General features: G+C 52.6%; 2 protein-coding genes across 12 annotated transcripts in view; both read right to left on the reverse strand.

Annotated features, from left to right (window-relative positions):
- LOC136425045 (RNA-binding protein Musashi homolog 2-like) overlaps positions 1 to 6843 on the reverse strand; it is a 113439-nt gene extending 106596 nt beyond the window's left edge. For 5 of the 11 annotated variants that reach the window (XM_066413831.1, XM_066413804.1, XM_066413829.1 and 2 more), the window contains exons 1-6: positions 6679 to 6842; positions 6219 to 6259; positions 6014 to 6095; positions 5598 to 5682; positions 4935 to 4976; positions 2352 to 2444 (exon numbers count right to left, since the gene is read on the reverse strand). In XM_066413831.1, coding sequence (XP_066269928.1) covers positions 2352 to 2444; positions 4935 to 4976; positions 5598 to 5682; positions 6014 to 6095; positions 6219 to 6259; positions 6679 to 6740 — 405 coding nt within the window. In that variant the 5' untranslated portion in view covers positions 6741 to 6842. Of the gene's footprint in view, positions 1 to 2351; positions 2445 to 4934; positions 4977 to 5597; positions 5683 to 6013; positions 6096 to 6218; positions 6260 to 6678 lie in introns of all 11 variants that reach the window. The other 6 variants (XM_066413849.1, XM_066413839.1, XM_066413822.1 and 3 more) reach the window with 3 other exon arrangements.
- Positions 6844 to 11695: 4852 nt separating this feature from the next.
- LOC136427439 (uncharacterized) lies at positions 11696 to 12529 on the reverse strand. Its single transcript, XM_066416294.1, has one exon. It carries the CDS (start codon positions 12527 to 12529, stop codon positions 11696 to 11698), a length of 834 nt encoding a protein of 277 aa, XP_066272391.1.
- Between the last annotated feature and the right edge of the window lie 2900 nt (positions 12530 to 15429).

The raw sequence follows: 15429 nt of genomic DNA on the forward strand, positions 1-15429 counted from the left end.
AATGTGTTATCTTTTGTTATCATTCCTTTATTTGTCTCCCTGTTAGTTTTAATTTTCATTTTCCAGAGGGGATGTTAATATAAGCTGTTGGCTACAGTGCATCGACTCAGTGTCCTATTCTTCATCAATGGAAAAAAAACATGCACCTGCAAAAAAACTGCCTTCCTAGGCTACACACACGTCCCAGCCTAAGGAGCCTGCCCTTCCAGGCTAAGCACATGTCCTGTACTAGAAACTGGCCCACATTAGGGGACCAGGCTATCTGCTGATTCCCAGAAACCAGACCCAAACCGGTGCTTCTAGTTGGGAGGTAAACAAGACATAAACGGCACAGGACGTAAACAGTGCATAAACAGCACAAACACTGAGATTGTGCTATAAGAGGAAAGCTGTGAGTGAGGAGTATCCCTTATTGCTGCTCTCCAGGGGCTGCCCTGGTACTTGTCTGGTTGTGCCTCCCTACAGCCATGTGCTCCTCTTACTTCAGAAAAACCACACATTGACACCACAATGCCAGGAAAGTGTGCTGAGAAAGTTGATCTCCTCAGTTACAAATCTGGGAGCTCGTCAGACTGTTATAATCTAAGACTGCCGGCAGGACATTCCTAACTGAACTGCCTCACCACAGAACACAGGGGCTCTTAGTAATACTAATGCACACACAACCCCACAAAACCAACAACACGTCAGTCCTATATATGCCTTTCAGCTGAGTAAAGCTAGATTTCAAAAGTCCAAGTTTGAGTTCAGAACCTCGGGAAGGCGATTTTCCCACATGTAGAACCTCGGCCAACATCAGCAGAACAGATCCCATGCAGAAATCAGTCCAGCGGAGGGACGGCACAAAATGTGATAATTACCGCTGATTGGACACTCAGTAATTAGGCCACTAATGTTTTTGTAACTGGAGGTCTCTTGGGGGAAAACTTATTGGTAGAACCAGACAACACTGATGTGTATTTACCTGTGCTAAAGGTGTGTATTTACCTGAGCTAAAGGTGTGTATTTACCTAGGCTAAAGGTGTGTATTTACCTGTGCTAAAGGTGTGTATTTACCTGTGCTAAAGGTGTGTATTTACCTGTGCTTAAGGTGTGTATTTACCTGAGCTAAAGGTGTATATTTACCTTTGTTATAGGATCTTGTCATCGTGATTTTGACACCTACAAACAGAATCAGTTTGAGGGGAGGGGGTCTATGGTGCCCAGCCGTGAGGAAAATGGGGCATATTAACACCTCCCTGACAGAACTGTCACCAGAACGCGACCCTGTAAAATTTTCATGGCTGTTTGTACACCGCCACGAGGTGCGAAATAAGCGGCCCGCGAGCTAACATTAGTCCAAACAAACTGATATTTGCTCTCTGGTCTACAAATGCTTGGCCTATCTCCGAACCAAACACACTTCCGCCCAGGACCAGCGAGGTTCTCGCCTGTGTTTGCACAGGGGAACCCTTGGCTTGAACCCGCAGATAACCGAGCAAGACTGACAGGGACCCCCCATTCCCGACCTGCTCTCTGTCATGGGCACTCCTGCCTATCTTATACCCTGTACTGCCACAAGCACAGACCACTCACGCCTATCTCACACACCCTGCCCTGCCATAACCACTCTGCACTGCCACAAGCACACCTTTTAAATGGAGGCTCCGCACTGATACCGCAGCCAGCCCAAACTATGCCACTTAACATGCTGCTCTGTTTGACACGCGGTGCTCTGGGCGCCCGGGGAAGTTTGTTATTTGTGGACCAGCCGACGTCCTTACACAACTTACTGCTGTGCTTGGGCGGGGAGCATTACAGATTATTGAACCCCAGGAATCCGACAGAAACTCATACCCGACCTCGTTAGCATGCAAGCAGCACAGGTAATTAACCATTTCTGTGAAAGGTCCTCGCAGACGAGCAGGATTCCAGGTTAGCTGGGTAAACACGGGGATGGCCGATCTCTCCCCAACCCTGCCTTACAGCAGCCCACATGGAGCTGTGCAAACAGCCGACCGCTCAGAACCCTTTTGTTCAGTTGTGTGGACAGTTTCAGGCCTGCCATGTGGTGAAGTCCCACACAGTGTGTGCATGGGACTGAGTGTGGTAAGTGTGTGTGCGTATATGTGATGTGTTAGTGTGTGTGCGTATACGTGATGTGTTAAGTGTGTGTGCGCACATGTATGTGGTCAGGACTGCCTCCAGATTTAAATTTTTCTGTTCCACTCCTTGTATGGGAGCCCTTGTTAATTTTTGTTGTTAAATCAGTCACTTTAAGTTCAGATTTTTTCCACCCCAACTAGCAAGGAGGGATGGGTCCTGGAGACCGCCCTGAACCACATAACAGGAACATGCACTACGTCTCTCACCTTTCCATAATGGCCGAAGTAATTCTTCACATCTTCTAATACAGTGTTTGCTGACAGGCCTCCGACGAAGATCTTCTTGGTTCTTGTGACCATCTGGAAATAAAGAAATAAAAAATCATGAGTAACACGAGGTCAGAGGTCAACTGTCCTGGCTGTTGCCCCAAGCATGCAGAATAATTATGGCATTAACGAACATCACAGAGTGGAAGTAACGAGGGTAAAACTCTCGTTAACGTGAACATTCACTCCTTTATATACCACAATGGCTCTGACACTTTACGAGTTGGAAAAGGGAGAAATCTTACAGATTTGTTCTGTGCAGTTCAACGACCCCAGGCTAACATGTTAAGTGGGCCAAAGGCTCCAGATCAGACAATGCATAGCATTAACCAGCCTGGGGCTCTATCCTACACAGCTAATTATACATGGCTGCAGGCTCTAGCCTACAGGCTATATCCTACAGCTGAAAGGACCCAAGGAGCCTGCTATAGAGGCTAGGCAGTCCAATAGCACACTACAACACAACATACACCAGACTATACAACACAACATACACAATGCAAGTTTTACAACATACCGGTCCATAAAACAGACAACAGTCATACAATACAACATACACCAGTCAGTAAAACATACAGGGTCCATACAATATACACGGAATGACAATACAACACATGTACACTGGTCCCTAAGATCGTACCCGGTTTTGAAGAGGGGAGGGGTGGGGAGAAAGGACTATGAAGTTCCAGATGACCAGACGTTAGTTATCGTTTGAGTTATATTTGTCAGCTGACCAGAAGAGGGTTTGTACGAGGTTCGGTGTGAGGAATTATTGTCAGCTGACCACACGGTTTTTGATGTAACGAGTTACTGCCGGCTGACCAGACGTTAATGTAAGGTTAGTGCGAGGTTTGGTCTGAGGTTTGTGCGAGGTTCGGTCTGAGGTCCTGTCTGAGGTTCGGTCTGAGGTCCGGGGTGAGGAATTATTATCCAGCGCATGTAGAGCAGAAAGTGGCAGAAAGCTGACCAGACGATGGTTAGTGTGAGGTTTGGTCTGAGGTTTGTGCGAGGTTTGGTCTGAGGTTAGTGCGAGGTTTGGTCTGAGGTTAGTGCGAGGTTCGGTCTGAGGTCCGGTGTGAGGAATTATTATCCAGCGCATGTAGAGCAGAAAGTGGCAGTAAGCTCCAGTGTGTTTGCGAGAGAATCAGCTCCACTGAACCCTGGCAGGGCGGGAAGAAAGCTTCTTTTGTTCCAAGTTTGGTTGCTTGCTATGATGTGCGTCGTGGATACAGGAGCCTTTGTGCCATTGTGCCATTATTCCAGCCTGACCCACACAGGTTCCCACACTGCCTTCCCAATTCAGCCCCGAATACTTGGGCATTAACGTGGAGACCATGTTGGGCAGGGGACCAAATTAAGTGTCTATAAAAGGTGAGCAACAAATAACGGCCGCTGGTTTTGGGGGGAGCCAGAAGCAGACATTCCTGCACACCAGAAAAGGCTGCGGACATCGCTAATGTCCCCAGGTTTGGAGCGGTGTATCGGAACATGTCCACGAGTTTGGAGCAGTGTATCGGAACATGTCACCGGGTTTGGAGCGGTGTAAGGGAAGCAATATTTATCCAATAAGTTCCGAATAGGATGTAGCATGCCAGGATCCGGTTGGTTATCAGTAAATCAGTGGGTAAATATAAACATGGTTTGGAGGTGTCTCGGCGAGACTACATGACCCGATGCCCCCCACCCTCCCCTGTACAGGGCTACCCTGACCCCCCTGTGTTATCCTGACCCCCCTGTCCTGCCCTTTCCCCCCTCCCCAGCCCCTACAGTGGCCTAGTTCCGCGGTGTGAGTTTCTGTCCGGCTAGGTCAGGTTTCCTGGGTCAGTCTTCAGCTGCCCGGTGAGGCATGAGAGGCTCTGAATGCACACAGTAACGCCGCTAACACTCCGCACATTGTCGGGTTGCTACCGAGCACCCGCACAGGCAGGAATTCAGCTGTCAAACCGGCCGTTCAGCGGCTTTTAGGCGGCTAAAGTCCACCCTAAACAGGACGTGGGGAGGCTTTCTGCGCGGTTAGTCCGCGTGAGCCGGCCCAAGATGGCCGGGCGGCGGTGCAAGTGTAAGGGGACACCGGCCCTTTTCTGCCGCGGATCGGCCGATTTCTGTGTTTGTACTCGGGGCGAGGCGTGAAACTTTAGGCGCCCAGGTCAACTCTGTTCCTGCAAGATTTCCTGCCGAATTTCCCACCGACAACGGCACAAATATGTGTACACAACATCAGCATCATGCAACCCGACCTCCCGCTAAAAATCACGGCCAAACACAACTGGTAGTCAACGGGAAAACGGGGCAAATATCGGGGTAAATATCGCACAAATATCGGCGTAAATATCGCACAAATATCGGGGTACATATCGGGCCGACTATCGGCTATCGCCGCTGTTTGTTTTGCACTCGTGTATGTCAGACCCGGGCGACCTCTGGGACCGCCGCACATCTACAGACATTACTGCACAAAAACAAAGACCCTTCCCCAGACATATCATCCACAACAAGTCTCACAAATAACGGAACAGAACCTACCTTGGGCTGTGCTCTTCTGGGGAAAGCAACTTTAGGGTCAATCTAAAGGAAAGGAAAATAAAACGGAGTGAATTTTCGCCGAGGTGATTCTAAAACTGCCCCAGTCTTTGTGTGAGTAAAATTCAATTAGTGTCTCGACGGGGAAAAATAATTACAAAATTCCTACAGCTACTGCATATCCATGGTGGGAGATCTTGGCAACCAACATTAATATTCAGAAAGTTTCGGTAGAAGCGAGAAAAGGTTTCAATAATTCATTCTGAGCGTCCGTAACTGTGCAACCAAGCGAGACGCATAGCGGGATGGTCCCGTACTTCTGCGACTCGCACAGAAACATCTACACTTCGTACGAGACGCTAAACTTTCCTTACGCAGCCGAGAAATGTGTTTTGTGTCTTCGGAAATGTCAGGAAATCAGCCTGAACACCCCAGCACCGTGTAAACATGCCCGGGCAGACCGTGATTTGGCACGAGGGTCGCCAGTTGGGTTTTCTCACACTTTCACATATTGACACATCAGCCAGAATGTAGCACAAGAAATTAGGTGAGTTTATATATAAATACGACATCTTATAAAACGCACAAAATATGGCAAGAATGAGCAATTCCACCAGCAAAGTAAGTGAGGATGTGTAAATACGGGGGAATAACTACAGTACTAACCGTTTTGGAATCTAGCTCATGCTTGCTAACGGCTAACACTTTATCTACACTAGCGGGATCCCTGAATGTCACGAACCCGAAACCTCTGTGCGAGAAAAGAGACAACAAAAACATGGAAACAAAATTAGTACAAACGCACTGCAACAATGGAAATGTGCCTTAGCCGACTAGAAAGCTAGACTGTTTCACACAACTGAACAATTACAACAGGCTAAATGTCAGAGTGGCACTGTGAATGGAGCTGGCCTGGCATGCACAATTCCAGCAGGACTGGAGTTTATGTGTGGAGGAGTGTTGTAGAGACGAGCAGGCAAAAATGTAGTCAATGTATCAACTTCACTAGTCTGACAACTACCCGAGTTGGAGTCAAAACGACCATTGTGGGGAGGGCAGGGAAACAAAGGCTCGGAACTCACCTCGATCTGCGGGTGACGGGGTCTTTCATCACCATACATTCCTTGATTTCTCCGTACTTGCAAAAGTATTCTCTAAGGCTATCTGTGGGCGAGAGGAGGGAGCAGGTTAGTTACGTACACACCGGACAGCCTCCATTTTGAAACGATTGAGATTTGAAATCGGCGCACAGTTCGAGTCGGCATGAATATCCACGATCAAACTTACCTGCTGTGGTTTGCCAGCTCAACCCCCCTATGAACATTTTCCTGCAGAGGAAGAGAAGTCGGGAGGTTAGCGAGTGGTTACAGTACGGCAGGAGATGCTAGCCGGGTCCGCCGGGACTGTCAGCCGTAACCCGGGGGACCGAGCTGACGTCCCCGGCCGCTCGTAAACAGGCAGGATCGGGCCTGCAGCCCGCCCGGGACAGCACAGGGCCGACAGCTCTCATCAACAAAATACAAAACAACCCACAAGTCGTGCCGCAGACGGGACGGCCGGCTCGCGCGGGCCCACCACACACCCGGCCCGGCAGACGGCCATCTTGGAAGCCGGCTGGCGTCCCGGCCCCCCCGGCCGTACCGCCGAGCGCTCCGGCCTGTACCCGCCGGGCTACCTCGCCGGCAAACGGCGCCGAACCTTCGGGCAAACCCGCTCCCCTCCCTGACAAGCGGGGCAGCGTACTCACCCTGGGTCGTTTGCTTCATCGTTGGGGCTGTTTGCGGAGGTTTGCTGGCTTTGCCCGTCCATGTCTACACGCTACTAAGCCCGCTACAAACGGAGTGAGTGAGTGGGGCTGCGTGCTAACGGCGGGGACACGTGGGTTCAGGGGCAGCGGCCGCCCATTGGCCCGCCGTGGGTGGGCATGGCGCGAACTCACAAAGGCGCCAACAGCACTGATTGACAGGCCAGCGACTCCTCCCATTGGCCTGGAGGGGGTTGCCTGGCAACATGACATCATGCTGACCTCTGATCCTTACAAGCCCCGCCCTTTGTCCTGAAATTGGGGCCCCTCCCAACCCTACCAGAAATAGACAGCGGTCATAAGGGGCGCGGGAATTTGAATATTTTCGCAAAATGAATTATGAAATAGGCTTTCCCCAACAATCTCATGGGTACCGAACAGTCTGTTTTGATGACGTCATTTTCAAACGGTAGGATGAAGCCGCGCCCATCCCGGTCTAGCCCCGCCCACAATTATGACCATATTTGGCATAGTGAAATCCATTTCACCATAACAAGGTGACTTTACGATATGAGATGCCTGTACATAAACCAGCCGCGGGCAGAAAAACTCTGATCTGAGCGGAAGATGTCGACATTACCGGCGGCATCCGGCGATCAGGTAAGAGCGCCGGGCATGTGAGAATAAACAAAGCAACCTGTCCCGCACAAAGACTCTTATCGTGCCGATCAGCCGAGACAAAAGCGCCGAGTGAGCGGGGTTAATGGCGAGTTACCCGCCGATTACGTGGAGGGTGTTCTGTGTCAGCTGGAGCTGTGCCCTCTAACGTCCGACACAAGGAGAAATCCCCCCCCCCCCCCCCCCCAACAAATAACTCTCCCCACAACATTTATCTTCAAAACAAATGGGGACTCGGACTTGTCACTCCAGGTTTGATAAACTGACTTCCGAGGGAGCTAATAAACACAGTCAGTCCATCACCATGTCGCACGGACTCTAAATCATAAATACGGCCCGGGACGAGCGGAAACAAATCACCGTCAGATACCAGCCACTGGCCACGAGCATCTTCATAACAAGTTGATAGATCCTTCATTTTATTTTTAGTTTGAGCGGGCTTCAGACATCCGCATAGCTGACGGTTCTTCATAAGAGTATCTGATCAGGTACGACACGTCAAAATGGAATTCTCGCATTCTGCATTAGAACAATTAAAAGATTGCCCGAAAAACGCAATGACGATACTCCCCATTAGATCTAACTTAAACTATTTCTCTCACATTTAATTTCAGGGAGGGGTTGACTTTCTGGAAGGACGTTGCTTTAAATGATGCTAAAAGCCTTGATTGTACATTAGTGATGCAATGTGCTAAGTACCGGACAAGAATATGAATATTCGGGGACCACAGTTGCAATCACCTAGTATCTTCAACAATTTGATTCTAATATATATATATATATAGTGCATTTTGATAGCTGAGAGAGAATCCCTTTTTATTTCAAGCTTTTCACAGTAAAGCCACACGCTATATGGCCGTTTCATAGGCCGACCTGTGAATGATGTAGTGTTTGCGTCTGCAACTGCACAAGTCCGACCTGTGTGTGTTATAGAGTGTGTCTGCAACTGCACAAGTCTTGTATACAGAATTTACCAGTCTCCAAGCAGATGTCGGGTGAAGGATCGTTCACGGTTTCTGTGAAAGCCACTGACCTCACGTCAGACAAGCGCGCAGCCACTAAAACGTTACAATGTCCCACCCCAACATCTGCTTGGATTAGAGCGTCGGTGCCGGATGTCGTGCGTGTTACGCGAAGAGGTCATCAAGCCAGATTTACATCGCACCCTGCATCTGCTTGGTGCGCCGGATGCTGCGCGTGTTATGTGCGAGTAGAGAACCTCATCAGCCCAGATTAACATCGCGCGCCAATCTCCTCATCTCCTTTCTCTCCGGCTCATCCCGCGCGGCCTTGCCTGACCTTGGCTCCGGAGATGGCGCGGCTTCAGCCGAGTCCGGCGGAGGAACCGGCCGGGGTGGCCAGGGAAGGAGGTTATACAGGACGAGGGTTGGGAGCAATCTTACATTGGGTTTATGTATGTATATCTTTAGGTGCATATTTAATCTGATAATGTTTGTAAAGCAGGCAGATATGCCTCGGGAGGAAGCATAATAATGTACGTACGTCACACACCTTCCGTGCAGCCGAGCTGATTATGGATATGGCAGTAATAAAGCATCAAAGTTACATCAACTACCATTTACACATGTTATAGCCGCGTCTCTGTCAGAATCGGGGGGGGGGGGGCACCCGAAAAAGCAGGTCTTCTCCTGACCGGGCCTTCCTTTGCCGCCCAGCCTGTGTTGCAACATCTCTCACTGCCGGCGGCTGATTGGGCCCTCTCCCGTGATTTAGTCACGGCTACTTTGCCGCCATCCTCTGTGACCTTGAAGTCCTCCCTCCACGACCTTGAACTCTGCACCCTGCTGCCTCGTGACGTCAGGGACCACCCATACAATACAATGTATCACATTACAGTTTCCGATAAAGCATGTTCCCTTTGTCGGTCCGTGGATGGAGTACAGATCCGGGCCCGGGCGGGCTGGGGCCTGGAGAGGCTTCAAGCAGATGTGAGGAGGAGAGATGTACATTTTATTCATCTGACGCACAGCCAGTAAGTACGTTACCCATCTGAGTATTGAGGCTGTTGAAGTGCCTTTTAACATGCTCGAGGCACCTCTTCGAACACGGCGGGACCCCCATTTTACGTCCCTTCCGAATGCAGCTCTAACCAGGATGCCCTTCCCCGGATTCCAACCTTTTCAACGTGCTTCTGCGCATGTCCAATAGCCCAGAGAAACGGGACGGACAGGAGACATTACGACCTCCCCTCCCCCATCTACTTGGAGACTAACGGCGGGAAACAGTTCTCTGCGCGCCGCGCATCTGCTTTGAAACTAACGGCGGGAGTTATGGGGTGGGTGATGGGGAAACAGTTCTCTGCGCGCCGCACATCTGCTTTGAAACTAACGGCGGGAGTTATGGGGTGGGTGATGGGGAAACAGTTCTCTGCGCGCCGCGCATCTGCTTGGAGACTAACGGCGGGAGTTATGGGGTGGGTGATGGGAGAACAGTTCTTTGCGCGCCGCGCATCTGCTTGGAGACTAACGGCGGGAGTTATGGGGTGGGTGATGGGGAAACAGTTCTCTGCGCGCCGCGCATCTGCTTGGAGACTAACGGCGGGAGTTATGGGGTGGGTGATGGGAGAACAGTTCTTTGCGCGCCGCGCATCTGCTTGGAGACTAACGGCGGGAGTTATGGGGTGGGTGATGGGAGAACAGTTCTCTGCGCGCCGCGCATCTGCTTGGAGACTAACGGCGGGAGTTATGGGGTGGGTGATGGGAGAACAGTTCTCTGCGCGCCGCGCATCTGCTTGGAGACTAACGGCGGGAGTTATGGGGTGAGTGATGGGAAAACAGTTCTCTGCGCGCCGCGCATCTGCTTGGAGACTAACGGCGGGAGTTATGGGGTGGGTGATGAGGAAACAGTTCTCTGCGCGCCGCACATCTGCTTGGAGACTAACGGCGGGAGTTATGGGGTGGGTGATGAGGAAACAGTTCTCTGCGCGCCGCACATCTGCTTGGAGACTAACGGCGGGAGTTATGGGGTGGGTGGTGGGAGAACAGTTCTCTGCGCGCCGCGCATCTGCTTGGAGACTAACGGCGGGAGTTATGGGGTGGGTGGTGGGAGAACAGTTCTCTGCGCGCCGCGCATCTGCTTGGAGACTAACGGCGGGAGTTATGGGGCGGGTGATGGGAGAACAGTTCTCTGCGCGCCGCGCATCTGCTTGGAGACTAACGACGGGAGTTATGGCGTGGGTGATGGGGAAGCAGTTCTCTGCGCGCCGCGCGGTTTTATAGGACGACATATCGATTCTTCCGTTCTACATAACATGGAACAAAACAGGCCTGTAATATAAACGCACAGAGCCGGCGGGGGAAACCCGCAGCGGTTTGATACTGCGGAAGCCGCCGACTCCGGTAGAGCAACCTATGTTGTGGTGTATGGCTTGTATCAATCAATCAATCAGTCAATCAATCAATCAACCAATCAATCAACCAATCATTCATTCGATCAATCAATCAACCCTTTTATTGACCACACAAACCAAGGAGGCTTACACAAACTTTATTGCACAACGATTGTAACGAGTGTTACTAAACTGTTCTGCGTGTGAACTAAAGTGAACTCAGTGATAATCAAAATGCACTGGGTTCCTTGTCTACCACGATGATACGCAGCGATGTGCACAGCGCTGCAGAAGTGTTGCCATGGGTACATGTGCACAGCAGGTGTGTTGTCATGGGTACATGTTCACAGCGATACAGATGTGTTGCCATGGGTACATGTGCACATGTTCACAGCGCTAGAGACGTGTTGCCATGGGTACATGTGCACAGCAGGTGTGTTGTCATGGGTACATGTTCACAGCGATACAGATGTGTTGCCATGGGTACATGTGCACATGTTCACAGCGCTAGAGACGTGTTGCCATGGGTACATGTTCACAGCGCTGCAGACGTGTTGCCATGGTTACATCGGTACACATGTGATGAACAGAAATCGACTGGTTTAACTTTATATAACTAAACCGCTTTGAATTGAAGCGACAATATTGTGATGCCTAAACGTTTGAATAAATCATTTCTATCAAATCTTTGTCAGAAATTAATGCACCTTTATGAACTGATTTAAATGAGAGTTTGTTCCTTCAAACAACCAGGTTTCACAGCTCGCTGGATGATAGTAGGAATTGGCCAGACAGACATGCCAAAGGAGTCAGCTTGCCAGGGCCAGCGCAGTTTTCCCTAGCTGTAGGTCGCAAACTATACAGCCTGACCAGCTAACTCTTCTAACATGTTATCGGTCTATTGGATTGGCCAATTTCTACTATTTCTCTAGCGGCCTGTGAAGCCTGGGAGGCCTCTGAGTACAGGCTAGCTTCTGTCCACCTTTTCGCGTTTCAATTCCGCAACGCGGTTTCCCGCCACCTGTCCCTGTTCCGTTCCGCGCCGCGGTTTCCCGCCACCCGTCCCTGCTCCCTTCCGCGCCACAGTTTCCCGCCACCCGTCCCTGCTCCCTTCCGCGCCACAGTATCCCGCCACCTGTCCCTGTTCCGTTCCGCCCCGCGGTTTCCCGCCAGCCGTCCCTGCTCCGTTCCGCGCCACAGTATCCCGCCACCTGTCCCTGCTCCCTTCCGCGCCACAGTTTCCCGCCACCCGTCCCTGCTCCCTTCCGCGCCACAGTTTCCCGCCACCCGTCCCTGTTCCATTTCCACCACCCGTCCCAGTTCCATCTCGCGCCGCGATTTCACGCAACCCGTCCCTGTTCCATTCCGCGCCACAGTTTCCCGCCACTTTCCCTGTTCCATTCCCGCCACCTGTCCCTGCTCCATTCCGCGCCACAGTTTCCCGCCACCCGTCCCTGTTCCATTCCCGCCACCCGTCCCTGTTCCATTCCGCGCCACGGTTTCCCGCCACTGTCCCTGTTCCATTCCGCCCCGCGGTTTCCCGGCACCCGTCCCTGTTCCATTCCGCGCCACGGTTACCCGCCACCCGTCCCTGTTCCATTCCGCGCCACGGTTTCCCGCCACTGTCCCTGTTCCATTCCGCCCCGCGGTTTCCCGGCACCCGTCCCTGTTCCATTCCGCGCCACGGTTTCCCGCCACCCGTCCCTGTTCCATTCCGCCCCGCGGTTTCCCGGCACCCGTCCCTGTTCTAATACTCGCCACGGTTTCCCGCCACCCGTCCCTGTTCCGTTCCGCGCCGCGGTTTCCCGCCACCCGTCCCTGTTCCATTCCGCGCCACGGTTTCCCGGCACCCGTCCCTGTTCCATTCCGCCCCGCGGTTTCCCGGCACCCGTCCCTGTTCTAATACTCGCCACAGTTTCCCGCCACCCGTCCCTGTTCCATTCCGCGCCACGGTTTCCCGCCACCCGTCCCTGTTCCATTCCGCCCCGCGGTTTCCCGGCACCCGTCCCTGTTCTAATACTCGCCACGGTTTCCCGCCACCCGTCCCTGTTCCATTCCGCCCCGCGGTTTCCCGGCACCCGTCCCTGTTCTAATACTCGCCACGGTTTCCCGCCACCCGTCCCTGTTCCATTCCGCGCCACGGTTTCCCGCCACCCGTCCCTGTTCCATTCCGCCCCGCGGTTTCCCGGCACCCGTCCCTGTTCTAATACTCGCCACGGTTTCCCGCCACCCGTCCCTGTTCCATTCCGCCCCGCGGTTTCCCGGCACCCGTCCCTGTTCTAATACTCGCCACGGTTTCCCGCCACCCGTCCCTGTTCCGTTCCGCGCCTCGGTTTCCCGCCACCCGTCCCTGTTCTAATACTCGCCACGGTTTGCCGCCACTTTCCCTGTTCCATTCCGCCCCGCGGTTTCTCGCCACCCGTCCCTGTTTTATTCCGCGCCATGGTTTCCCGCCACCCGTCCCTGTTCCATTCCGCGCCACGGTTTTCCGCCACCCATCCCTGTTCCATTCCGCGCCACGGTTTTCCGGCAACCGTCCCCGTTCCATTTCGCGCCGCGGTTTCCCGCCACCCGTCCCTGTTCCATTCCGCGCCACGGTTTCCTAGCTGTCCCTGTTCCATTCCGCCCCGCGGTTTCCCGCCACCCGTCCCTGTTCCATTCCGCCCCGCGGTTTCCCGCCACCTGTCCCTGACACAAGCGCTCCGGACTATTGATTTTCACCATTAAAGCCACCCCGGGATAGTTAATGGCCCGCCCCGAGGGACAGCCCGTTTATGGTGACCTGAAGCCGGCTGTCGCACTCCCTACACAAAACGGGCTTTTCACAGAAGCGGCTGTCGCCTGTAGAATCCTTAAAACGTGCGGCCGTCATTCCGAACCTCGCTGCATCTGCCACAAGCGGCTTGTACATGCGGGGCCCTTAATAAGGCTGAAATCTAACGTCTGCAGTCATCAGAGTGAGAATAAGCGTGATTTCGAAAGTCTGCGGACATCAGAGTGAGAATAAGCGTGAGTTGTGCGGACATCAGAGTGAGAAGAACCGTGAGTTCGTAAGTCTGCGGACATTAGGAAACAATCAACAATAAACAATTATTCAATCACATCCCGAGAGTTCGTCCATGCGTAGTAGTTTAGGGAAAGTTTTACAACAAAGAGTACGTGACGTCAGTTTATAGATACATAGTGCAGGTTAAGTCGACTGGATGTGTCAGTGCATATATATATATTAAATATATATATAGAGAGAGAGAGAGTGAGAGAGAGAGAGAGAGAGAGAGAGAGAAAGAAAGAGTAAAAGAGAGAGTGAGAGTGAGAGTGAGTGAGAGAGAGATTGAGAAAGAGTGAGAGAGAGATAGAGATAGAGAGAAAGAGAGAGAAAGAAAGAGAGAGTGAGAGATTGTAGAGATTTGTGAATTCCATGTTTATTGTGAGAAGCAAAGGCGGCAAACTGGCGGTTTCATTGCGTGCAGGCGGGAAGCAAACGCGTTGACGATCTCCGCGCTGATTGGTGCATCGTGGTGCCAGGTCGTCCCCAGGTCAGTCAGCTGTGGCGTTACCCGCTCGTCCGCAGGGCAGTCCGGTACGTTGTGGCCGTGGCATTTGCATTCCGCCCGCCTGCGCGTTCAGCCGGGTTCTGTGATGTTTGTGTTGCGTAATCACGTTAACAGCACACGGCAAGGTCGCACTCCTCAAGGTCATCGCTGACGTCACTTGGCAACGAATCTCCATTCACGCCGTTCCCAGGTTTCACTCCTGCGCTGGTTCCAGAAACGGAACCTCTGGCGGGGTAACCGGTTCTGTTCCGATTTCTCGTACAGAGCATTTACGTTACCAGGGTTAATCTGACGGGACCCGGTTACAACTGTGATTCACGCCCTTCACATACGTCACAAGTCCCTTCACACACATCACGCTATTTCATACATCACGCTATCTCACACAAGTCTCCTTCACACACGCCCTCACATACGTCACAATCCCCCTTCACATACGTCACAAGTCCCCTTCAGACACATAACAAGTCTACAAACGCATTGGTCCCCTTCACACACGCCCCAAATCCCATTCACACACATCACGCTATCTCACACACGCCCAAGTCCCATTCACACACGCCCCAAGTCCCATTCACACACATCACGCTATCTCACACACGCCCACGGCCCCTTCACACACGCCCAAGTCCCCTTCACACACGCCCAAGTCCCCTTCACACACGCCCAAGTCCCATTCACACACGCCCCAAGTCCCATTCACACACGCCCCAAGTCCCATTCACAGACATCACGCTACCTCCAACACGCCCATGTCCCCTTTACACACGCCCCAAGTCCCATTCACACACGCCCATGTCCCCTTCACACCCGAACTCCTGCCAGTCGGCCCGACTCGCTGCTGAGCAGGAGTTTCCCCCCGTTTGGGCCGAACTCTGCCATCGATTCCCGGAAAACGTGCCCCGGTCACAAGTCGCTGGCGACAGGGGCGACATCGATCCTGCCAACCCGAGCCTCCGCGGGGGCCGAACTCCCGATAATTCTGCACGGAAACGCGTCGGTCTGTTCTAGCCGATGTCGGGCTGATCAAGTCCGACTTCCGACCGCCGCCGGCACCGGACCCACATAAGGGGGTTACAAATCACCTGGCGTCACAAAACACCCGGCGTCACAAAGCACCTGGCGTCACAAAGCACCTGGCGTCACAAAGCAGCCGACGTCACAAAGCACCTG

The sequence above is a fragment of the Branchiostoma lanceolatum genome, chromosome 1 (assembly GCF_035083965.1).
Source record: "Branchiostoma lanceolatum isolate klBraLanc5 chromosome 1, klBraLanc5.hap2, whole genome shotgun sequence".
Taxonomy (NCBI): Eukaryota; Metazoa; Chordata; class Leptocardii; order Amphioxiformes; family Branchiostomatidae; genus Branchiostoma; species Branchiostoma lanceolatum.